The sequence below is a fragment of the Thalassophryne amazonica genome, chromosome 6, assembly GCF_902500255.1.
Source record: "Thalassophryne amazonica chromosome 6, fThaAma1.1, whole genome shotgun sequence".
NCBI classification, from domain to species: Eukaryota; Metazoa; Chordata; class Actinopteri; order Batrachoidiformes; family Batrachoididae; genus Thalassophryne; species Thalassophryne amazonica.
In genome coordinates, this window is record NC_047108.1 from 124,771,543 (window position 1) to 124,798,347 (window position 26,805).

A 26,805-nucleotide genomic window follows, 5' to 3' on the forward strand; every position below is an offset into this window, starting at 1 on the left:
AGTGTTAGACTATATTCTCTTGAATGTACTTGCACTGTGCCCTATGAAAATGTCATACAAGTATTGGATTGGGACTTGGCATCGGCAGATACTTAATATTAATTGATTAAAAAAACAACTTGACTGGGACACAGATATGGAAATGTTTTGTCAGCCAAATAACCATTTCAACATTAAAATCGAGAAGGCTGTTGCCTTGATTCCATCTATCAACCAACATAGAAACAATTTTTTTAAACTAATTTTTAAACTAGGATCTGGGGTCTTAAGGCTCCGTCCTGATCTATTGTATCATCCACCACGTCGCCGTGGAGTGGAGCATTTAAGTGACTTGTTCCCACAACACCTCCTTCTCCAACTAACTGATTTCACCCATATCCCACCGTCTGAAGATGGGAGCATAGCCCCATCCCTGCTGCACATGGGCACTGTGCCCAATCATGACTTCATGTTCCTCGCCTGCCAACTTGGGGAAGCAGAAGACCAGAGTAAAAATATTCTAACACCGAGACTCATTCCCATTTTGATTATTTCAAATTTCAATCAGTACTTTGATTTTGTTGTTCATTTTGGCTTTGAACTCAGTTCTATTGTAGTATGATGCACTAAAAGATGTCCCTGTGAGTCCATGCCCAATTGCAAATAACCAAAAAGCTCTACGTTCAGACTCAGACTAGGTGCACCTGACCACACGCCCATGGGTGCACCACTGAACGCAGTTATACTCCTTACTTATACTCAAAAAACTGACTCATTGGATTGGATTTCCATCTAACAAATATATGAAGTCCCAACTAAATTAAATGAAATGATCTTGCATGGATGTGCTTTATTTGAGTTGGGGCTACATATATTTATTAGATGGAAATCCTGCACATAACTGAATTGAGTTCATCCCTATGAGTCATTTTTCTGTTAGTGTACAGTACGAGACACACAGGGAAGACCACATCAACTCTGCAAACCTTGTAAGAGGACTCAAGGTTAACATTCAATCAAAAGAATATGCAGAGCAAAGAAACACTGTTTCTGCATTTTTAATTTCCTTCCCTTGTTTTCTTCTGATCTGACTCACCCTGGGGTGACAGCTGAGCTGACCTGAATTCGGTACAAACCCCATTTGGGCTTCTGCTGTCCCCCCTGGTTGCCCACCAAGACTCGTTTCTCTAAACCTGATGTTTTTAGTGTGCTGGTCCTAAGTTGCCACACTTGCCACAGCAGCTGTCCTACTTCAGAAATGCAGTCTTGGAGGTGATGTTTTGTCACAGGTCCAGTTCCCCAGAGGGAGCTGAGATCCCATGCAGACAGCCGCTCTGAGCCCTTTATGTCTACAATAAAACAAGGACATTTCTGGGTCACTGTGTATTCACGGCCCGTTCAGAGGCTCCCGGATCAGCTCCACTTCGCTGTTTCTTAACTAAAGAGCTGTTTAACTGATGTGATGTCAGGATATGTGCAAATATAATGAATATAGCTAATTAATAATTTTAAAAAGACATAGCATTCATTCATTTTCTGCCACTTATCCAGATCTTGGTTGTTGTGGCAACAGACCAGACAGCTCATGCCATACTTCCCTATCCTTGGCCAAGTCCTCTAACTCTTCCTGGTGGATCCCAAGGTGTTTTCAAGCCAGATGAGGAATAAAAAACACTCAAGCATGTTCTGGATCTTCCCTGGGGGTGTCTTCCCAGTTGGACATGCCTGGAAGACGTCCCCATGGAGCCAACCGGGGACATCCTCACCAAATGCCCAAACCACCTCAGCTGACTCCTTTTGATGTGAAGAAGCAGCAGCTCTACTCCCAAGTTCATCCCAGATCACAAACAGAGGAATCTCATTTCTGTTACTTGCACCACAACCTTGTTCTTCAGGTCATTACCAAAAGTTCATGACCATGGGTGAGGCTAGAAGCGTTCTCAGCTCCTACTTCACCACAATAGTCTGAAACAGTGTCCGCAGGACTTCAGACATAGTTGCAATTCCTCTGGCTACCTCAACGTCCATCTTACCCCACTGGTGAACAAGACACTGAGATATTTGAACTCCTCCACTTGGCCGAAGCAAAGGACCTAAGACAAAGGTCTTAGGTCCTTTCATTTCAGTATACAGAAAGGGAGTCAAACTTTGTGAATGCGATGCATCAACTCCTCAACTACGACTGAACTCGAAGCTAGACTGCCTGATGTCTTAGCTTCACATTTGGCAAATACCCAGTCAGTAGACAGACTTGTGGACAGTTTAAACTCAGTGCTCAAAACTTCACTCGACGTGATTGCACCACCTGTGTTAAAACTGCCTAAATCACAGTCACGTTGGTTCAGTGATTACCTGTGTGACCTCAAGCATAAGGTCAGAGGTCTAGAATGAAAATGGCGTCATTCAAAATTAGAGGTATTTAACCTTGCGTGGTGTGATGCTATCTTAGACTATAAGCATGCATTATTGGCTACAAAGCGGACTTACTACTCTGATTTGATGAACAAAAACAAGCATACCTCAAAGTTCTTGTTCAACACGATGCAGCACTTATTCACGGACAACCACTTGCAGTTTCGTTTTACAGCACAAGATTTCCTGGATTACTTTGAGAAGAAAATAGAAGACATCAGGTTAAACATATCCCAGCATGCCTTAACCCAGCCACTACACCCTGCTATTGAGGTGGGCGCCACTATTGAGGTATTACCTAGATTTACAGAATTTGATAGTATCTCTCTAGACATGCTGACAAAACCTGTAACGTCAACAAAAACCACAACCTGTTTATTTGATCCTATACCAACAAAACTGTTTAAGGAGCTGTGGCCCACTCTTGGGCCAATTGTGCTGGAAATTATTAATCTTTCATTAACTTCTGGATCTGTTCCTAAATGTTTCAAATCTGCAGTGATTAAACCATTACTTAAGAAACCTAATTTTGACCCTAGTGTATTGAAAAACTATAGGCCGATATCAAATCCATAATTTTGTTCTAAAATTCTGGAAAAAGTGGTGTCACAGCAACTCGTGGACTATCTTACTGAGAATAATCTCTTTCAGCCGCTGCAGTCTGCTTTTAGAAAATATCATTCCACAGAGACGGCTCTCACTAAAGTGGAGAATGATCTTCTGCTTGCAATGAATTCGGACACCACTACGGTTCTGTTGCTGTTAGATCTCAGTGCTGCATTTGATACAGTGGATCATCATATTCTGCTTGATAGGCTGGAAAATCATTTTGGGATTACTGGGAGTGCCCTTGCATGGCTGACGTCATACTTTACCAGTTGTTCTCACTGTGTTCTGTACAATAACACTACCTCTAACCTTAGTGATATGAAATTTGGGGTTCCACAGGGATCTGTCTTGGGCCCACTGCTTTTCTCCCTTTACATAGCACCCCTTGGGCACATATTTTGGCATTTTGGGATTATCTTTCACTGCTATGCTGATGATACTCAGTTATACACATACGATAACTGCTGGTAATCTCATTCACATAAAATCCTTAGAAGATTGCCTTGCATCAGTGAGAAGATGGATGTCTAGAAACTTCCTACTTTTAAACTTTGATGAGACTGAAATGATGGTTCTTGGTCCAGTGAGACATCGGCATCAATTTGACCAGTTAACACTCGTGTGTCATACATCACACTGACAAAGTGAGGAACCTTGGGGTAATTTTGATCCTACATTGTCCTTTGACCTCCACATTAGAAACTGCTTTCTTCCACCTGCGAAATATAGCAAAGATTCGTCCCATCCTGTCAATGGCTGATGCTGAAACCCTGATCCATGCATTTGTCTCTTCTAGATTGGACTACTGCAATGTTCTATTTTCTGGTTTACCGCAGTCCACCATTAGGGCTCTCCAATTGGTTCAAAATGCTGCAGCCAGACTTTTGACACAAAGCAGAAAGTTCGACAACATTACACCCATTTTGGCATCTCTTCACTGGCTTCCTGTCCCAGTGAGATCAGATTTTAAGGTTCTGCTACTAGTCTATAAAACTGTTCACAGACTGGCACCTCCCTACCTAGCTGACCTAATGAAACCTTACGTACTGGCCCAGGCTTTACGTTCTCAGGTTGCAGGACTACTTTGTGTCCCTAAGGTGAATAAGAAGTCTGTGGGTCACAGAGCTTTCTCTTATCGTGCCCCTGTTCTGTGGAATGATCTCCCTGTGTCAATAAAACAGTCAGATTCTGTGGAGACTTTCAAGTCCAGACTTAAGACGCACTTATTTTCCCTTTCGTATGGCTAGCATACGGGTACAGTTTTGTTTTACGCTTTTTACTCATTTCATTTTATGAGTAACTGGAGCAGGCCGCGGCCCCAGCTTTACCTAAATTCTGGGTCTTTTAGTGAAGCTTAGGGCTAGTGGCCGGCGATCACCTTAGTATTTCTTGTTTTTCTTGTTGTTTAATGCTGACAAATTATACAGTATTTCTTGTCTTTCTCATGCTTGATTCTGTTTTTTTCTCTCTGTTTAAGGTGCAGCTCCATCTAGAGATGGGTGTGGTATTTTTGCTGGAGACCCTCCTGTCCTGTGCACCAACAGCATTTCCTGTATATTTGTTTTGTGAATTGTTCTGTAATTTATGTCTATATCATGGCCCAAGCAGAGGGTCACCCCTTTGAGTCTGGTCTGCTTGAGGTTTCTTCCTCAGAGGAGTTTTTCCTTACCACTATTGCTCTGGGGGTTAGTAAGGTTAGACCTTACTTGTGTGAAGCGCCTTGAGGCAACTCTGTTGTGATTTGACGCTATATAAATGAAAATAAATTGTATTGAAATTGAATTACATCCAATCAGTCACAGTTGGTGGATTTGCCAAAGGAAGTAAAATGTTTGCTCGAGTAATCTGTACAACCAGAGTGTGTAGAGGTCTGTTTTTGTGAATTCTGACACAAAAATCTGAATTAATACTCAGTCTCAAGCTGTAAGGACACTGCTGACATTTGATCTTGTTTTTCTCTCGGGGTTGCCACAGCAGATCCAAGGTGGGTCTGCATTTTGATTTGGCACAGGTTTTATGCCGTTTGCCCTTCCTGGCGCAACTCCACATTAAATGGAGAAATGCGGTAGGGATGGGGTTAGAACCAGGAACCTTTCCACACTGAAACCAAGCACACCAACCACTTGGCCATCACCCCTAGCAACAAATACAGAGTCCTTAATTGAAACTAAGAAGCAGTCCATCTCGGGTGTTTAGTCTTTGTGCCTCCAGGTGGTTGAGTAATTGGGTCATGAACAGAAAGTGCAAAGGTACACAATCCTGATTAAGCAGAAGAATGGGTATTGATAAGATTTTATTGATGTCAGTGCCATTATCAATTCCGCTTATCGATCAGATTCTTCGTTGATTCCCTTATCAATACCTCCTGTGAAATTTCTGTGTACTAAAAGTAGGCTTTTAAGTTTTTTTAGGTCAACAACATTTTTATTGAGAAATTGGTCACTGGATCTGTGATCTCTGAACATAACTTGAAATAAACAAAATCTGTAGTTTTTGTCAAAAGCATTTCCTTTCAGGTATAAATGAGACAGTCTCTGAGCTGAGCTCTTGCTGCCAGCTGTGCTGCACATCAACATCAATGTAATTCATAAAGAATGGAGGATGTCTCATTGGTAGAAAAAAAAACTCTGGTTTTGGTCTGTTGTAGTTTATTGTCTGTATTACAACATTTGGAAAGAGGTGTCATTTGATTAAAAATGGTGATTTGCTTTGAAGTTATTAATTTCAACCGGAATCTATCTTTCCAATGCTTGGAGCCATGTAGTTAGTCCCACAAAACAGATAATAATAATAATAATATCATTTCCTTTACCTGAGGGAAAGTGACTTCAGTTTTTGAACCGGCAAGAGAACCATCGCAATGAAGAACAAATAAAAACTATGGTGTAGAACAAAGGATGCTTCTCATTTCTTGCCCACAACAACACAAGAGTCCCAGTTAGTGACTTTAATCAGGACAAAGGTGAGTCACAATTGACATCTTTAAATGGCTTTGAGGGGGAGTTAATGAAAAATTGCCGACCTGCCGCTTCTGAAAAGCAGAAAAGCTTGAAGCTTTGCTGCTTCAAGCTTCACTGTGTCAAGCAGCGAAACAGCGCTGTGACCCCCTATAGAAACAGCAGGTCAACAATCAATGTAGAGAAATGATCATTTTCTTGATACACACCCTCAAAAACAACTGACACACCGGTGTAATGTGAACTGAAGAACCAATAAGGGAATCGTTAAGCAAAAAGGCTACTGATGTTGGTGGATCAAATCCTTTCATTTTCGACATCCAGCTCTATTAAGCAGAGTGTAAATCCTTCCAAGAACAGATCAATCAGTTTTCAAGAATACATAGTACAAACTACGGAATAATGAAAGACCAACAACACAGTTTCCGGTGGACAGACCGATTTGGGATCTAGTCCCAAATACTGGCCACTACCAAATATGTAACGAGTACTATAGTTGCTATGAAAACAGTTCATGATGGTCATATAGTCTCTGAAGGAGATTTTGTGATTTCATAATATTCAAGTAACCATTTACAAACTTGTCACCAGATCTGTCACTAGTTGCTTTTAGTCACAATGGAAGAGAAAAAGTTGTTAAATCTAGTGACACGGGCGCTAAACTGACAACATGGCATGTAACACATAGTGACAGACATTTCATGACAATCATATATATATATATATATATATATATATATATATATATATATATATATATATATATATATCAGTGTGATCTGTGCTTCTATCAGGATGCAAGTGTACAATCGTACTGGGACTCAAGCCAAGATGTATTGACTCCGGTTAAGTGAACCGTTCCTCCTTTGCTGTGTTCCGTCTTTCAAGACTTTCTCATTTTGGTCCCTTTTATTGCCGTGCCAAGCAACCTCATGTATTTTTTAATTAAAATCTAAAACACACAATAACTCTGGAGACGCTGGGTTCGCTGGCAAACAGGTCTGTTGCTCATTTTTGTCAGCCTGTGCTGTTTATATCAACAAAGCCTTCCACTAGGACTCTCTATTTGTCCAAATCTGTTCACTCGACTGCATCGGTGCGCTGACAGAAGCTGCACAGAAAAGCTCTGTAGCAGGCCAGCTCTCAACCTATAACCTAATCCCTCTAGACCCCTGAGAAAAATCCCTGAAATTGTGTTTCTGACTTCACATGACTCAAAGCAAAAGACTGCATGTGCGGAGGCGAACGCCACAAAGACAGCAGCAATTTTGTTCAGGCCCCTGGGTGGAACTGCGAGTGTTCATGCAGCTTTTCCACAGCCCCAATAAAAATAGTTCCATCTCATCTTGGAATTTACACACACGCCTGATCACTTTTATACCTGGGAAAGTCAAAGAGGCAGCAAATCTCTGGTCACATGCTGGAGTTTGATAGTTTTGCCGTAACACTGTTGCCTATGTTGCCTATGTGCTCTAAACTGAAGTTATAATGTCCTGTGACAGACTGGCATCCTGTCCAGGGTGTGCCCCGCCTCATGCCCTGTGACTGCTGGGATAGGCTCCAGCTCCCCGTGACCCTTAACTGGAGTAAGAGAGTATAGAAAAATGGATGGATGGATGAAATCATAACCACCAACATAAAGAGAAAGTCTTAGTAAGAGTTGATTGTAGGTTTGGCTGCTACCTTTTCACACATGTGCCACACAGCAGCAGACTGTCCACGTCAGTCTTGGTCTCATCCAGTGGATTAGTTGAGGGCTGCTGCCCGAGTACAGAGTGCAGGAGGTCAGACATGAGGTGAAAAGTAGGCTGTGGAACTCTCTCTGGCTATTGACTCTGCCTGATGATTTTGTTGGCCCTTTCCAAACACCAAAACACCATTACTTCCCAGTAAAACCATTTCCTGGTATTCATATTTCAGAGGACTTTTGGGTACATTTTTTTGAGACACCCTATATATATATGTAGTCCCAATTAAATTAAGTTATCTTTCATGAATGTGCTTTATTTGAGTTGGGGTTACATATATTTATCAGATGGAAATCCTGCTCATAATTGAATTAAGATCATCCAATGAGTCATCTTTTTTTTGAGTGTGTGCTGCATATTTTCCATTAAAATCCCATCAAACAGATTCTTCATTTGTTGTTTAAAGGTCAGAATACGCCAATAACAACACTGTTGGCATGTTGTATTACAATGTCGTGGCGACTTTCCTGTTGTGTGGGCCGCTGAAGAGGAGGTACTGCTGGCCCACCACCACCAGAGGGCACCCTGCCTGGAGTGCGGGCTCCAGGCACCAGAGGGCGCTGCCATCTCACAGGAGCAGCCGGGGTGACAGCTGTCACCTACGACAGCTGTTACCAATCTTCTGATCCACAGCGGTATATCTGCAAGACGTCATCTCCACTTCTCTGCCGAGATATCGCTCTACCAAGGAGGTAACGATCTCAGCTGACTGTGTTGATTCTCTGACAGGAATATCTATTGCTTGTGTGTGTTGGACAGCAGATATTCTGTTTCTTTTTCGACGAGAGGTGGAGGTGGTTTTCCCACCATACGTGTTGCTGGGTGCACGCGCACCCACATCTAACTGTTTTTGTTCCTCGCCAGCAGTACCAGATCCGACAAGCGGAGGCAGTGGCCACCTGGGTGTTCGGGACTTGGCGGCTCCAGTATTCCCGGGGTTCGGTGGCAGAGGAAATCGTGTGGTTCCGGTTCTGCTTTGGACGGACGTCTCTTATCTTCGAGCCTGCCCACGTGACACATTTATTGTGAATTGACTACTTGATTACGATTGTTATTCGCCGTGTTGGTTGTGCTTCTTCACAACAGTAAAGTGTTGTTATTTGACTTCCTCCATTGTCCGTTCATTTGCGCCCCTGTTGTGGGTCCGTGTTCCTACACTTTCCCAACATTTCCCACCACTCTACACATTTATACTGCTGAAATGTCGATTTCTAACACTGCCACAATGTTGTAGGAAAGTATAATTGTTAGGTGGAGAGCTAACAGGTCAAAGTCTGTTTAATGTCCGGTGTAGCAGACCGAATGGTCCGCCCCTAAAAATCAGTCCGCCTTTTGCATCTGTGCATGTGTCATTTCAACCCAGTCTCACAGCATTTCGTGATTCAGCAGCACGAAATATACATTAATCTATTGGTTCGTGATAATGGCAGGGGTGGTGGCCAAGTGGTTAATGCGCTTGGTTTCAGTTCAGAAGGCTCCGGGTTCAAATCCCACCCCCGCCACATTTCTCCATGTAATGTGGAGTTGCGTCAGGAAGGGCATCCGGCGTAAAACCTGTGCCAAATCAACACCTTGGATTTGCTGTGACGACCCCGAGTGCAAACAAGGGAGCAGCCGAAGGGACTTACTTACTATTGGTTCATGATATTGTGATGAAAAGCGCCTCATTTTCATCACAGCAGCATGAATTCATTCTAATACATTCCGTGATGGCACCACAAAATTAAAAGTGAAGCGGGGTGGTCGGGGTGGTTATGATTAGGGTGGGGGGAAGGAGTAGGGTTAGTAGAGTTAAAAAAAAAAAAAAAAAACCTGTCACGAAAATTTGAATCATTTCATTACGGGAGCACGAAAAAAACCGTGAGACTGGGCTGGTCATTTCAGACCACAGCAGCACGTCTGAGATGGAGTCTCCTCAACCAAAGCAGTCAAATGGATTAATGGGATTATTAATCATCAGATGATAAAGATAAAACCTCTTAAATCATTCTAAAGTCAGTTTTAAGCAGAAACGAGGCAAAATTCCATGACGCTTTGAAATGTCCGACGCCTTGTGAATGCATCACCTCGCGGTGCTCTGATCACTTCCTCTGCCTTTTATGATAAAATAATGCTGAATTTATGTGGAAATGATTGTTGTAGAAAAGCCAGATGAAGACAGATGATGACTGGAGGCAGTTTGAAGCAGAAACAAGGTGATAATCCGTGAACCACGTCATCACGGGGGACCATTCAGTCTGCGACACCGGTCCAGCTACTTTGGAAATCTGCACTTGTGAATATTCAGTAGTATATTGATGAGTTCAGGGTTGTGAAAGCAGCTAAAAAGAAAAAACACATTCTCACAACATTACTGAACATATTCTGGGCTTTGAGTCATTCATTTCCTGTAGCAGTGAGGTAACACATGATTATTTCATGGTGTTATATTTTGTTTGTTAGTAGATTCAACCACCCATAAGGAGAACGGCACTTGGATTGTTCTGAGAAAAAAAAAGGAAAAAAGCAGATCCCATACCTAAAAATGGAAGTCTTCAACCCCCCTCACCCCCCGTTATCACTCCATCTTTATCTCCTTGAATATCAACTGGAAGAAGAGGGAGGAGGGATCCAGGTAGGAGCATGTGCAGGTTAGGAATTCCAGTGTATTATACACCTCCTCCTTGTGCAAATAGTGAGGGGGGAAAAGCTGAACCTTTTGTAGGAGGCTGATGTTCATTCAGAGAACTGGAGGGGGGGGGGGGGGGGGGTAGAACAATACATATCCCACCCAACCCAATCAACATTTCATGTGACTGTCTCCTCGCCCATCATCAAGCAAGACCACCTGCTGGCAAAGTGGAACCTCCATCATCAAGAGGAGTTAACGGCGTTTCCAGCGAGTCTCTGACACAGGTCAGAAAGAACCTGTTATATTTAACTATAAAACACAACTACAACTGCACACAAGCCACACGAGGTAGTAACTACTTAAAATATGAAGCACGATATGACTAAAATCTTTAAAGAAAACATGATTACTGAGGTAACTGTATGCATGACTCTTAGTCACAGCAGGTACAATTAGGGGAAGCCGGGGCACAGTGGATCAGAAATGTTGTTTTGTGGCAGCCTAAAGACATTTTGCAAAGGTTTAGGTCATTCTATTGTGGATTTAATACAGCAAGTTATTGTTTATAAGGCTGTGTTATTTATGCCTCCCCAAGTGTAATTTACAGGTGTTTAAAATCGAGTTTAAAATTTTTTGATTCACTGTGCCCCGGACACTAATTCATGGGGCACAGTGAATCAGAATATAATGAAAAAACACATGATTTTAAAGATTTCTTCAAAATTATTAAATATATTCTGATGCATCTACAAACTATAATCCAGCAAACCAGCTATGTGACGTGTGAGTGTCTTATATAGTGATATAAGTCCTTTAGAAACTATTATAAATACAACTGTCATCATTTCTGTTCAAACCTGAAAACAGTTGTTTATATAAAAAAAATTATAGAAATAATTCATGGAAAAATAAATGTATAAGCTTCAACAAGTAATATTTGTCATCCACTTGATACTGGGGCTTAGTGAATCACTTTCTAGACTGATTCACTGTGGTCTGGGTGCATGTGACACACATGAGTCATGTTATCAAATAGCTGATATTCTGGAGAAGACATAACACATGCTCATCAGTTGGACGGGGTAGTCTTCAAACTAAGAACAAGTTTTTGGGCCACCTTTCCTCTGTTGTGAGAAATAAATACAAAGACACTGACATCCACAAAATTTACTTTTGATAGGAAAAAAAACTGACTTCACTTGCCACTTTGTTTAACCCTTAATGTATCCAAAAACAAAACACTAATTTATAAGGGGGATGTCTTTATGCATAACAATATGGCATAACTGCTGCAAATATATATGTAGTTTTGCAGATATAGCTACTGAATCACTGTGCCCTGTGATTCACCGTGCCCCGGTTTCCCCTAATTAGTTAATTAAGTAATTTACTTACTTTCATAACTGATTAATGAATTATTATTGTCATTTATCCAGAAAATAAATAAAATGCTGCAGATTCTTAAAATAGCAATTGTGTTCTGCTATTTTGTTTTACATAAACTGGTTTGAAACCAACTACTTGATTGGTTCTTTACATGTGCACTAAGAACAGACTGGTTTAAACTCATTTTTGGTGCCTGCACATAGTTGAGACCCTTCACTTCCGTACGACATTGCTACCTTGCATAATTCTGCAAGTTTATCATGACTAAGGATGAGTACTGATAAGATTTTATCTATATCAATGCCATTATTGATCTGCTTCCTTATCAATACTGCCTGTGAATTTTCTGTGCATTTAAAGTAGGCTTCTTAAAGTAAACGAATACGAAATTGGTCACTGAATCATTGATCTCCAGACATACATAAAAATAAAAAAAATCTGCAGTTTTTGTCAAAAACATTTATTTTCAATTATTAATGACACAAATGTAAGTCCGTAGCCGCTGAGCTGAGCTCTTGCAGGCGGCTGCACTGCACGTCAGGATTCATAAAGAAAGGATGATATCTCATTTTGGGAGGAAAAAAATGTTTTGGTCTGTTGTAGTTTGCTGTCTGTGTTACAGCATTTGGAAAGAGGTGTCATTTGATTTAAAACAGCAATTCGCTTTGAAGTTATTAATTCCGAACAAAATCTGTCTTTCTATGACTCGGCAGAGAGCTGCACAGAACGGAACGGAGGAAGATTCTCTTTTCTTGACTGTAACAAGACAAGAGTCCCAGTTAGTGACTTTAATCTGCACAACAGTGACTCATGATTGACGTCCTGAAATGGCTTTGAGAGGGGATAAGAAGCCGACTTGCTGCTTCTGAAAAGCAGTGAAGCAGAGAACCAATGAAGCAGTGGGGTCGGAGCACTACTTCATTGCTTGAAGCCAAGACAATGCAGAGGTGATTGATTGCAGACCTGCTGCAGTCTGCAATCAACGTAGAGAAATGATCATTTTCCTGACAAACACCCTCAAAACCAACGGCTGCTCTGAAGGACCGATAATGGAATCATTAAGGAAAAAGGCTATTGATGTCTGTGGATTGAATCATTTCCTAACAATTCTAAAAAAAAAAAACGTTTTTCGATACCCAACCCTAACCATGATATAAAGCAATAAAAAAAGAAGACAAGGGATGAGGGGGGAAAAAAGCAAATTTAGCCCTCCACGAGTCACGTGACCATATTTTTTTCGACTCGTCATGTTGTAACTCTCTGTATAAAGGGACTCTAGTGTGACCATGAGTAGGGTCGTGCCTTCAGCACACCCAAACAGATCACGACCCCCTCTTCACCTGAAGCTAGATCCACCCCTGTATGTAGTCTTATCTCAAGTTGAGGTCAGTGTACTTTAACTGAGCCAGTGTAAATGAGGTTATGTAGACCACAAAGACACCTGTTCAGAAAACCAAGACAGGACATCACAAAAGAGCAGAGAGCCTCTTCTGTTTTTGCAGCAATATGTCATGCAACAAGTATTACACGTTTTTACAGTGATTTTGCAAACACTCTTCAGATGTAGCAAGTCCGGAGATTCAATCATGACCTGAGTGACCCTGAAGGTGCCACGCCACACAGTGTGAGAAGCACGAGGAGGTACATCTCCAGGCTTGTTCCAAACTCAGACACTTCACTCACATTGCACGTTCTCACATGTACATGAAAAAAAATTCCTTCAGTCGCACTTGTCCTTTCTTTTCGCTCCATTATACATCAGTCTTCTAATTTTACTGCATGTTTGTGTCCAATTCAAAACTCTGGATTAGAAGGAGCACACACAAAGCCTTACTTCTTCTGCCTCCGACAATGCACCTCCCACCAGAACCCTCTGCCAGACATTCCTGAGTCTATCCTAGCTATCGAAAATGTCAAGAATGAGGAGAATTGCAGAGGAAGGTACAATGAGCGCTGCGGCAGGTAGAGTCTTGTCCCGCTGCACCGACTTCCCACAGTATCGGGGGTCGTGGCTGCACAGAATTGATGGGAGGTGACTTGAGTCTTCATTAAAAACGCTTCAGTGCAACTAAGCCTCAGAGTTTATTTTGCACCGATAAATGCCAGCTGATTATCAGGGACAATTTCAGACCAATGTGGATGAGCCAGGAGAATCTAAATTATGGCATTTTCAGTTATCAGTATCACAGTATTTATCATTTAAACAAAATACACTTAATACTTTGGGTTTCTTCAGAAACACACAACAAAGATAACACAACCCCGGGCTTTCTGACAATACACGTGGCCTTCTACTGATGATGAAAAATGAAATAAAATGAAATAAAATAACCATCTTGGTGCAAACTTTGCACCAGTTACTCAGAGGTGAAGGTCCACTATTTGCTGTTCTGTTGCACAGTGGAGCAGAGATTTGTGCATTTGTAAAACGAATGCTGATCACTGTCCTTATGGATGGATGCCATTAAAAAGTCATTTTAATGTGAAAGCAGTCTGTGTGAAATCATTTTGTTATGAGAAACTAGAACCCAACCGATATATCTGTTGGCTGATAATGTTGCTGCAGTTATATGGCACTTTTCCATCTGAATCTGAAGCTCAAAGTGCTTTACAATGATGCCTCGAATTCACCCATTCTCACACACACACACACACCTATGTAAAGAAGCTGCTATACAAGGAACTTGTTAACAACTGGAGAATAAGCGAAGTGTGCAACGCATCTGTGTATGCGTGGGTCAAAGGGGGGCAAAAATTCATGCTACCAAACTCACACTGCTCCCATTGAATTTCGTATACGGTAGCGTTAGCGGGCTGTAAAAGTTAAGGCTTACAGGGATTGTTTCAAAGGCTTTAAGCCTTAAGCGACGCATACAATAATGACAGGTGTGCATTGTGCTGTTTTCAAATGCTCAAACGTAATTTATAGACTTGAAAGTTGGCTGAAAACACACGATTGCAAAGCTCCGCCAAGTCCACTCAAAGATGGAAAGAAGAAGAAATGTGGTCATAAACCTCTGTTCATTCTACACAATTTCCCTACAGAAAAGAAAGATCCAGACGGACATAAAAGACGAACTAAAATTGTAAATTTCTTGCAAACATTTATTTTGTCAATATCCTGAAACTGTGCCAAATTATAATGTGGTTGATGGCGCTGTTTTTGTGCATATGACTGTAATGTCGCGTCATGAATGACGTGGCGCGTAATATTGTAAAATTGACATGTTCTATAAACAAACTGCACACATGCACATATTGTATGTCTGTCAACTTATCAACACAAACATGACACCAAAGAGGTTATATGTGAGACCCACCTTCATTGTAGTCATTATGAAGCCGGCGGAGTAGCGAGTTCTCGTCCCTGCTTAGCAAATATTCTGAAATATCCACAGTTTCAGACTCTGGACTTCGTCTAACCATCCGTCAGTTGCCTTCAAGGGGTCAGAAATTTGTTTGTCTCCAAATATCAACAAGGATTGCTCATTTTCAACAGCGGCTCTCTCTTCCTCCTTTGTCGGCACCAACGGTAGTTTCTGTAAGGATGTAGCACACGCAAGCACAGCCAGCTCTTCTTTCTGTTTCTGTCCACTGTCGTACGTAGTCCTGATTGTAACAGGCAATCCACGGAGATTACAAAAACACTTTAAATCGTCAACTTTCCAGCCGCTGAAATGATCCAAATCATAGCACTCCTCACTGCTTTCCGCCATCATAGCATTAGCGTACCCATAATGCACCACGCAGCCCAAGATGTGCACTTCGCTTATTAAAGATCTTGACTAAGGGCTCTTGGTCTGGCGGTGATTTGATCCGAGGATCATCTGGTCTCAAACCCACCGTTTAACTACTACAGCATCACCCATCAATATCAGCTAGTATGAGCCTTTCAAAAACATGTCAGTATGTGTGTTACTTTTGTCAATATGAAAACTTATTTTGCCAAATAACGATGCAGAAAAACACTTTGGCTGTATGAAATGGTATGATTATGTGGTTTGTCCAGAGGGCACTCCAACGATATTGTTTACAATGTTGTCAAGCATGGGTGGTACCCCATCACCCCTTGGTCGTATTAGGTAAAAGAGAGAAGCAAAGTGACCATTTCATTTTCAAACAGTGGGCCTTTTAAGATGAGTGTTCACTGTGCTGTCAGCTAGGAGGGGTGAAATAGAAGACCAGTCTATTTTATGCAAATGCAGAGCGATGCATTATGGCAACTGTCAAAACAAGTAAAGGCACTATGATGTCAGCGTGATGTATGTTACTTGGATGTTGGCTATATTTATAGTTCTTTATAATAAATATGTTTAATCTGTGCCTTGGAAAAGACTGGTATCCTGTCCAGGGTGTGCCCTGCCACCTGCCCTATGACTGCTGGGATAGGCTCCATCCCCCTGTGACCTTTGACTGGAGTAAGGTGGCATAGAAAATGAATGAACCTTTAAACTGTGAATGCAATTCCAATGGATATGACAATTCGGAACTGGGTTCCTTTTCCCATCCTGACTGAGACCATGTTAGCAGCACACTTGTCATGTTAAAGGGTAGTTATAGGCTACTGCAGTATTAATAGTATTGCCTAACGCATATATAATACCAGTCATACCCGTGGTGACTTTAATACCAGTATATCACTCAGCTCTAATCTGAAAACATTATTCTTTGCCAACCATTCTTCATTCAATATGTTCTTACCGCTATCTCTTGAGAAATCAGGCTCTGCGAGGAAAACCCTCCTCACAATACAAAGCCAGACAACAACAAATAAAGGCCACATTCTAGACAGTTTGCCAAAGCCAAGAAACTCCTCTTTCCCCAACAGGAGTCCAAAAAGAAGAAAAGGGAGAAGAATAAAAAGGTTAACAGTGCAGTGTTTCCTGCCTGGACAAACAGAAGACGTTTTATGCAACTTAACACCACAAACAAACCCTTCCACAGGACATTCTGCCAAGCAGGCCTGTTCTGAATAAAGCACAGCGAACAGACCCTACATCTCTGCAATACAGCCTGCCCCAGAAAGCCTCCAACAAGGCGATTTGCGCTCAGAATTACTTCCCCATGGAGTTCTCCTGCAACCAACAAAATCAAGCAACACTGAAAGTTAAACAGCAGTATTCTGTGTGTACTGGCACGGGGGCAGAGTGCGAATTAGACCATCGGGGAGTCCTGGCCTAGTTAGCATGTGTTCGGTCAGGCACTGGTTAGCTTTAGCTAGCCAGCATTAGTTAGCTAAACAAAAACGCAAGGCAAGAGTTACAAATGAGCTAGCATTAGCATTCATCTGTCAACATTTTACCCAATGTCACTGCAAAAAATGAAATCTTAAGGCAAACTGTTTATTTTTAGACTGCTAAAAATATCACTTGTTTCAAGTATTTTGTTCCTTATTTGTTGACTTATCTGTTGTCTTGTTTAAGTTGCACTGGACTCGATTCAAGATAAATTACCAGCCATATGTCCTTATTTATGGATAATGAGAGCACTGAATTTAAGGACATTTTCTTATACTTAGAAAGTAATTCCTTGATATTCTGCTTGTTTTATGTCAAAACATAGTAGTTATAAGATATTCATGTTTTTTTTTCTACTAGATATATTTACTTGTTTTTAAAAAACTTGACAAGCTGTAATTATTTCTTCTGTTGGTAGATAATTTTGCTCGTTTTAAGTGATATATCCCTTAAATTAGAACTTTTTTCTTGTTTTTGAAAACCTAGTTTTTGCAGTGTGCCACTCAGAATATCTGAATATTAGAAAGTAAAGTGTATAAACAAGCTAATTAGCCAATTACGCTAACCTACTAGTATCATTTAGCTTGCGTCACACGCTGAACTGTAGATTTAAAGCTGTACGGCCTGTCAAATTTCACAAAACTAACAACATTTAATTTCTAAAAATTCTAAATGTAGGTTTATTTTTAAAACATGCTGCAAAACTACAGCTCATTTTTTAATGAAGAGAGCCTATTTACTGGGGGAGATTCCATAACAAATATTTTATTTTTAAAGCTATCTGTAGGAGGAAATGCATGTGCACATGCATGAGGTTTTGAAATTACCAGACGTTACGTTTAACCTTGCGTGATGCGTGTACATGGGGAGTGCACGCTAACATTGTTAAGACGTCTTGTAAATCACTTCAGGAGGTGTTTTGTAGTTTCAAAAACAGTGTTTTTAGATTTAGAAGTGTTTGTTTCTTGTTAACGTTTATCAAATATATGAGAAACAAATTTACACAGAAATAAGCTGTTTTTGAGTGTTTTTCGCCACACTAAATTATTTTGTACAAGCAAGCACCCAGCAGATGTCACTGTGCTTCTCTACTGTGATTGGCCAGCGCCGTGTGCTGTCCCGGAATCTCTCGTGTAAGTTGGGCGACGCCCCACGTGATCTATGACATCACCATGGTCACTACCGCAGACTATTTCTTGCTATCTAACGTAGTTCAAGGCCACCTGTTTGTTTGAAACTATTTATTAATTTCTTTTCCAGACAACACAAATTTTTATCATATTGTCAATGCCATATTATGAATCCCCTATTTAAAAGCTAAAAAAATAAAATTATAGTAGTAGCAAAGAAAATTTTTTAGGAATTAAATCTTAAAAATTTGAAAGGCTGTACACTTTTAAATGTGCCACTGCAATGGAAGCGAGGCAGGCAGACAAGTGGATCAACTAGAAATGGTATGGCCCACTTTCAGTGTCTGAAACTGTTTCAGTTTCTTATAGGTATGCATGTAGGAAATATGTTATTGTAATAGCTACAGTTAATCCTCTGGGGTCCAAGGGCATTTTTTTGGACAGTTCACTCACCTGGCATAAATGTTTTATTATTGCTGTTAACAGCTCTCCCTGCATCCCACAATCAAGTTTTATGTCTCTTTTTTTCAGGACAACCTGTCCTTTCAGAATATATATGTTTTTGTTGTGTTTTATAAGTGTAATAAAGGTTTACAATCAAAAATAAGAAAGGAAAAAAATAAAGCGAAAAATAATTTTCCAAACACATTTATTCAAAACACACAGCAAACTATATTAAACAACTGTTTTGACACTTTATAAAGGTAATCTGAGGTCTTGTGTGAAAGACTGTACAACAAAAAGGTTCAAACAATAAACGCAAATGCACATTTTGAACAATATATACAAAATGGTCTATGCATTTTGTTTGTCTCTGCATTTTGTTTGTGGTTTATGCTGAGAAAGCAACAGAGTTATCCAGTAACACATGCAAACTAATGGAGCAATCCTGATAGTTACACACTCTTTGTTTGAGCAGGTGAGCTTGTCATCAGAGGCTCTCCGTGTGCTCCTGCTTTCACTGATCGCTGTGCGTAATGGCGCAGGGCACACTGCGTATGTACTAATAGCATGTACTCATTGGAGCACCCAGTGGGCTATTCAAATGGGCCAACTAGTAACATATCACTCCTGAAAACGATCTTTGGCTTTTCATGTGAGGTAAATCTGCCCTACGATTGGATTTTGGAAAAAACCATGTGACGTGAACCAATTCCGATTGGACACTCACATTGCGCACGTCATCACACAGCTTCTATGAGGAGTACAAAGATGGCTGATGGCTGGCTCGACAGTCCGCGAAGTTAACTTTTCAGCAATCTATTCTATCTCATATTAAAAAGTTATTTATAATGTAGTAAAGATTGGTCTTAGCCGTTGTATACGATGGCGTCGGCCCCAGAGGGTTAACCTACCCAAACTACTGTTTTACCTCTTTTTTGGGGAAAGGGGGGGCAGACCCCCCTGTAATTAGCACTATGGATGGGGGATCAAGCTGCTACACTGATGTAGGATGATGGGATTTATTAGTCACAGCTTCACAGTTCATCTCATAAATCAATAGATAAAACACCTGTTATTGAAACAAAGAATGCAATTTTTCCCCTAAAAAGTTCACAGATGATTTCATGCACAGGCAAGTTTGCCCGAATCATTCATTGCTTGCTTTTACTGTTTTCTTTGTCTCAGTGCGCATTTGTGTTTCTATTTTCAGTGAAGGTGCATTAAACTGTGATCTTGTGGGGCTTTTTGTAAAGCCTGTTGAAACCTGCAGCTCTCTGTAAAGTTCGCAGCTCGTGTGTGATGTCAAACGGTTCCAGCTCAAACCTCATAAACTAGCTTGGTGGCAAGGTGCAAAGGTCGGGAATTGTCTCTTAACCACTGCAGTGCGGCCCTGAAGGTGTTTATAAGGCACGCCCGCCTCCAGGCTACAGCTGGGAAAGGCTGGCACGTCACCATGGCAACAAAACTCCTGAAGTGACTCAGGCGTCCGTGTGCCACTGAGTTCTGAAAGGATTTGCCTCTGCCAGCCCGAGGCTACGCAACATCAACAGATGAAATCTTTAGCTACTCAAAGTGAATTACAATTATTCTGCAGACTTGAATATACTGAACACACAATATCAAAACAAAGTAGCTACAAGTTGATGACTAAAAATATATCAGGTCCGGCTAATGTGGTGAATTAGCATCCAAAAATCTTAGGTTTCTTGTTTACCTTTCACTACATCAGTGGATGTTCCATACTTTCTTCTGCTTGGCACCCACTGCTAAATATTGCTAGCATGAGCCGTGTCATTAGCTTGACTACATTTGTTTCAGACTTCAAGGTGTATATATATATATATATATATATATATATATATATATATATATATATATATATATATATATATATGTGTGTGTGTGTGTGTGTGTGTGTGTGTGTGTGTGTGTGTGTGTGTGTGTGTGTAAACAAAGTGGACAGTTGTATTTCCAAGTTGTTTTTTTGTTTTTCTAACTTTGATCTTCAAAGGAAACCAATTTTGTTGTTACCATTAGCGTATCCTCTGCTGAGATGACAGTCACAGAGGATAAGCTAATGCTAATAACTAAAAAAAAAACAATAATAACAAAAAATAATTCATAATATGGTAATGCTAAAAAACTGGAGCACTTATATAGGTTCAGTTTCCTTATACTCAGATACCTCAAACCGAGGTTACAGTTGAACTTCTTGAACATTTAACTTCTGAACAAACTTACGAGCATCACTTATTCTCGAGGTCGGGCATTACCCGAGTGCCCTCTAGGGGTCATTTTTTTATTGGTGAAAAAGCCCATCTCAGTTCAAATACATGTAATTTGGTCACTTTTCAAAGGGTTCAGACTCGTCAATAAAGTCAATTTAATGTACAACAGTTCATTTCAGGTCAGCTTGGTGTATAAATCTCACCGTTCCAGACAGTGATAACCGCCAGCTGGCTGTTAGAAGCAAGTTAGAGACAAAACCAAACTGGCTGGTTTCAGTAGAACAGCCTATAGCCTGAGCATGTTTTCACCATGTGGCCAATCACAGAAGTATGAATTCTTGCTTTCCTCAAGAATAGTTTTCTGATGATTTTGTTAGTAATATCTTGCTGTCTAAATCCTGTGAATTGGAATCTTGGAAGTATGCTAAATGCTAAAAATGTAGCACTCATGGGTTTGGTTTTCTTTCACCTGAATACCTCAAAACTCAGGTTAAACTTGAAGTATCTTGAACATTTAAGTTTTGAATAAGTTTGTGAGTATCACTTATAGTTTTCCGATGATTAAGTTAGTAATGTCTTGCTGTGTAAATCCAATGAATTGGAACAATTCTATAGTTCTCTGTAGCATCAGAGAACTTTCTGTAATCTCTTGTGAGCTTCCCTCACTAATCTGCTTCAACTACTGAAATGTTTTTGAAGTGAGCTCTACACAGAATTGACTGTGTCTACAATGGTGAGCACATTTATAGTCAATGTTCAACAAACTGGAGCCTTGGAAGCGTCCCATGGCGAATGTCACATTCTTCTCTGCAAGACTGTTCCAGTGCACCACATATTAAACAATGGAAGAGACACACATCACATATGTTTTGCTGGAATAATGTCCACTCAGATTTGGACTACCATTGGGATTAGTGATGAAACATCTTGAAGACTATACAAGCTACCCAGTTGTTTTTGACTAAACGTCCAGGTAGAGATACTAACAGCACACGTCTGTCTTTTATAGATTCCCAACAAGACATAATGAATTATAACCCAAGAAGGACATTTATTTAACACTATGATCTAAATGATCTCGTTCAACTTGGCCAATCGTGCAGTTCCTTACCTTCCACACAATGCTCCACATCTTCCAGGTTACGCAGAGTAATCCTCATCAGACTGGAGTTGAGCATGAGTTCGTTCTTGTGTTCTGGCCCCATGTACATTGAAGCAGGGTTCACGAAGAATATGCGAGTGTCACCTGTGGATACCTGGTTATCGCAGATCCCAGGGTTACCAAAACCTCCAATCATCACCTTGTTGCCACCGTCCAAGAGAATGTCATTGCTGACGACAGCCTTCCCTTTCAAATAGCGCCACACTCTGACCTGCAATTGAACAACACGGGAAATACGGCACATACTTTAGCATTTATTCAAAAACAAAACAAGCAAAACAGCAAGTCAGATGTTATGTATTAGTCACATGACCTATGACACTGGGCCAACCTGAAACGTCAAACTTCAGGTCATAACTATTTAAATGGCATCACTGACAATGTGAGTCCAAATGGCGATTTTTTTTTTTGTATGTGCAAAACACCAGAATTGGAGCGTTAAGGCCTTTGAAAATATTGTAGCTTTACATGCACTCAGGCAACTGCATCAGAGGCTGTCCGCTGTGCAATCCTGGGAAAGCAAAAGATTCTGCTATTAGCTGTCGCGTTTCATATTGGCAGCAGGCGACAGTTTCTGCTGTCAGAACAAGAGCTGTGCATCTCTGATCTTCTCTGTTCATTCATCAGGAGCCAGAAAGCAAACTGTTACTGAGGAAAAGAGCAGCAAGCGACATGACCAAACGCAGGTTATTTATTTGGAAAAACTACAGAGCGGTCAACCATGAGTCTCTCTACGACGGCGCAAAGGTTTGTTTCTGCATGGCCATGGAAGCAGGAAAGAAGAAGGCAGCTATAGCGTGGAACAGCAGGACCACACTGTGGTATTATGTGGTCGATTAGACAGGGACATAATTTTCCTGTGACATGACAGGATCTGACATTTAGGTTTGGACCCAGCCCATCACACAGGTTTCACGTGCAACATATAGTAAATGTAATACCTATACTAGCTCTCAAATTTCCCCAATATTTTGTTTAGAGATAATCCTTGGATCAGGCAAAAGCTGATCAATAATGTTTCCTTTTATCTATGTTGCCTTATGATGTCACAGAGGAGTGATGGAATAAAAGTCTCACTTGTTACCATAATAGTGATGGGCCATTATTGCAGTGGTAGAGGTACGCACTCCCTGAGTAAAATATTAGCAATGCAGCTTTCACCATATGGATTTTTAAAAACAAAACACTAAGCATGGCATTTGGCCCCGCTCGTATGCTAGGGCTCCTCCACATATAAGATTGAAGCCGACTGGCTCACAGAGGAATTGCATGCCACTCCTTAAAAATCGGAGCCACCTCAAACGCCTTGTATAGCTGTCGCCACAACCATTTGCGCACACAAGTGGCTGAAAGACAGCGAATACCCTGCAGCAAGTGCCCATTCAACCCCTCTCTTGGCAGGTGTCTGCCAAATTCCAGGTGCCAAACATGAACATCTAACACCACTCGCCTGGCACTTAGAAAAGACGTGGCTATTTGCGCTCCCGGCATGATAGTAGACAGCAGGCGACCACATTCAAGCTGTCTGTGAAAAGTGACTAAGTGCCACATGAGTTTGGCGTAACCGAGCAACACACATGTGGCGTGCCAGAGTGTTGACTCCCCCTCAACACGTGGTGTGTGGGGCGGGGGGCCGCACTTGCATGAAATGCTGATATGTATGTACAGACATGACTACATGGGGACCAGCCAGCCACGTCTGAGCGTGCACACCACTCAAGGCACCTCTCAGCTGATTGCTGCCCAGCCACACACTGACAGCTGGAAATGATCGCTCAGTGCACACGAGGTGTTACATTAAAAAGACAGAGACCTGCAACTCAACAGGAGGAATTAAATATTATAAATTGAGGTGTTGTTTTATGGAGAGTTGTGACCGTGCGTCCCTCCCGACAGCAGGTGGAATGTTTCACGGTTCCCCATTTTGTTTTTAGTTTGCGGATTTTGTTCCGGTTTGTGTGTCTTTCGTGTTATGTGTGAAAGGGCCGTTAAGTTGGTGTATGGTTTGATAGGAGAGGTGATAATGAAGTGTAGGAATTATTTCTACAGCAAAAAACTGGTGCTTTAAAGATGGTACACGGTGCATTTGTACCGTGAAAGATATCCACTTTACAATTGGTACATGGTGTATTGAGCCCAATTTTCAAAAGGATACTTCCTCTACCCTCCCCACTGCACTACCAAAAAAAAAAAAAAAAAAACTGTTTCTATCAGGCAAGGCATTCTTTAGTAACTGAACGGAAACGAAAATCAAGATGGCACTTGCGGCCATAGTAGATAAGCCCCATTTTTAAAAGGAGCCCTCCTCTAGCTTCTTCAAATTCACCAACAATAAATGGTTTCAGTCAGACAAGGTGTTTTTTAGCTATTGCGTGGAAACAGAAATCGAGATGCCGTCCATAGCGGACATATTGGATAACTGAAAGGAACCTTCCTCTAGCTTCTTCAGATACACCACTGAGAAACAGTTGCAAACTGACAAGGCATTATTTAGTTATTGTGCAGAAATTAAACGTTTATAGATGGACAGCTGGATGTGATACACCCCCCCCCCAACCCAAAATAAAAAAGGCTCAAACATTAAATATGACCTTTGAGCACATCCCCTGAAGATGTTGTGGTTTCACCTGCATTTGCTGATTTGTTTTTATGGACCAATTTTTCTAAAACTTAGTGGCTAGATTGGAACTGGGCCCGGAAAAAAAAACCACTTCTTTTTTTTTCCTCAAAGTATTGAGCAAGGGGTGTGAATACTTAAGTACATGTGATTTCTTAGTCTTTTTTATTGTTATTAATATTTTTAATAAATTTGCAAAAGTTAAAAAAAACTTTTTTCAGGTTGTCATTATGGGGTGTTGTGAGTAGAATTTTGAAGGGAAAAATTAATGTACTCCATTTTGGAATAAGGCTGTAACATAACAAAATGAGATTGGCTATTTTTGACAATTTCTTATTAACTAAGCTAGAGGGTGCTATGTGAGCACATACCGCCACTAAGACCCAAATGGACTACATTTATATAGCGCTTTTCCATCTGCATCAGACGCTCAAAGCACTTTACAATAATGCCTCACATTCACCCCGATGTGAGGCTGCTGCCATGCAAGGCATCCACTACACACCAGGAGCAACTAGGGGATTAAGGACCTTGCCCAAGGGCCCTTAATGATTTTCCAGTCAGGCTGGGATTTGAACTCAGGATCCTCTGGTCTCAAGCCCAACGCTTAACCACTAGACTATCACCTCCCCAAACCCAACAGTCCTCATTTTTTTTCTGTCATTAACCACGTTAAAATGCAGGTATATAGGAGGGGCTGTTTTGTCCATATTCCCAAGTCCTGATCTTCATTAAAAACAGTTCGTGTGCTCTTGTAATATCCTGCAAACTAACAAAAAAGGCTGAGGCTCTTATCCTCTTGGTCAGGTCAGGTCAGGTCAGGGAGCATGAGCTGGTGTCACATGTTGCACCACCTTGGATCCTGCATGGCTGCCACCCAGACAGATAATCATTGTACATCTCAACCTCTAGAAGGAAACCATCCATCTGCAACATCTGTCTCCTTGGCCTACTCCAGATGCTGGGGTCCTCAACACTGCGTGCTGGATGATGTCCAGAGAATTGAACTGATGTGATACAATAAGCTGATGGTCCCCCATAGTGGAAGTGATTCTCCTCCTCTGAGTCTCCATCCTCTTGCTGAAGGTAACAATCCTGCATATGACTGAAAGTCCAGATTGTAGGTTGGAGCTAATATGACCTATTGCTCCTGGTGAAGGAATACTACAATCTACCGAGTGGCCCTCTAGTCAAATACTACCAAAATTCATTTTGCATAATGTGCTGATTTTATTGTAGTACTTTTGGTTACTTTTCAAAGTTGAGAGGAAGAGAAACCCCTTTTAGATCGCCAAAAGAAAAAACTAAAACGTTATGTTGACAGAAATTTGTTTGCATAAAAGCAGCTGTAAATAACAGGTCAGGTCTGAAAACATGTACCGCATTAACCGCAGTACAGCACCGCCTTAAGTCCCGGATGCCAACCACGCAGGCAGACAACCACTCCATCCCCACCTCTGGAAAGTAACCCTGTATCTGCCACAGCCAGCTGAAACAAGGGCATCTTCTTGACTTTTCCAAACCATTGTGATCCTCAACACTGAGGCACCGGCTGTGTGTTGGATCGTTGGTTCACACCCACAGAAACGCACCACATGACAAAAAAGTCGCAGTTGACGCTCCCTGACAATGCAGATATAATGCACACCTCATCTTTATGACTGAGAAGCTGAAACTGACATCAGACCACATGATGAGTTAAGCGTGAGACACTGACTGAATTGAACTGATGATTAATTTTGATTCAAGCTGCAACATTTAACACTGATTATAAAATTAATTGCCAACTATTTTGATAATTGATTTTTTTAAATACCCAAATTCTCCCATTTAAGTTCTTTAAATTTGGGTATTTCCTAGTTTATTTCTTACTTTCTTTACTCCTTTCTGCCAATAAATTGAATATCTTTGGGTTTTGGACAAAACAAGACATTTGGAGATGTCACACTGACATTTTTCCACTAATTTCTGAGATTTTAAGTTTCCAGTCAAATAAGTGATTGAGAAAATAATTGAGATTAATCAATCCTAAAAAAAAATAAATAAACACATAAAACAGACAGGTGCAGCCCCAATTCTGATTACAAAAAATACAGATTCCAGTTTGGTGTGGAATTTGCCCCCCCACACACACAGTAATATCCTCTGTAGTCTTCGATGATGATTTTATTACAGATCTTTCATCTCAAAAAGGAAACATACTCATACTGTAAAGGTAATTAAAACTTTTACACTGAGTTTAAGGTTTATCGGTTAGAACAATACAAACAAATACGTACATAAAT

General features: G+C 40.9%; 1 protein-coding gene across 1 annotated transcript in view; it reads right to left on the minus strand.

Moving 5' to 3' along the window:
• agrn (agrin) overlaps positions 1-26,805 on the minus strand; it is a 945,905-nt gene that overhangs the window by 917,342 nt on the left and 1,758 nt on the right. Inside the window, exon 2 of the mRNA XM_034173355.1 lies at positions 21,853-22,114. Coding sequence (XP_034029246.1) covers positions 21,853-22,114 — 262 coding nt within the window. The remainder of the gene's footprint in view (positions 1-21,852; positions 22,115-26,805) is intronic.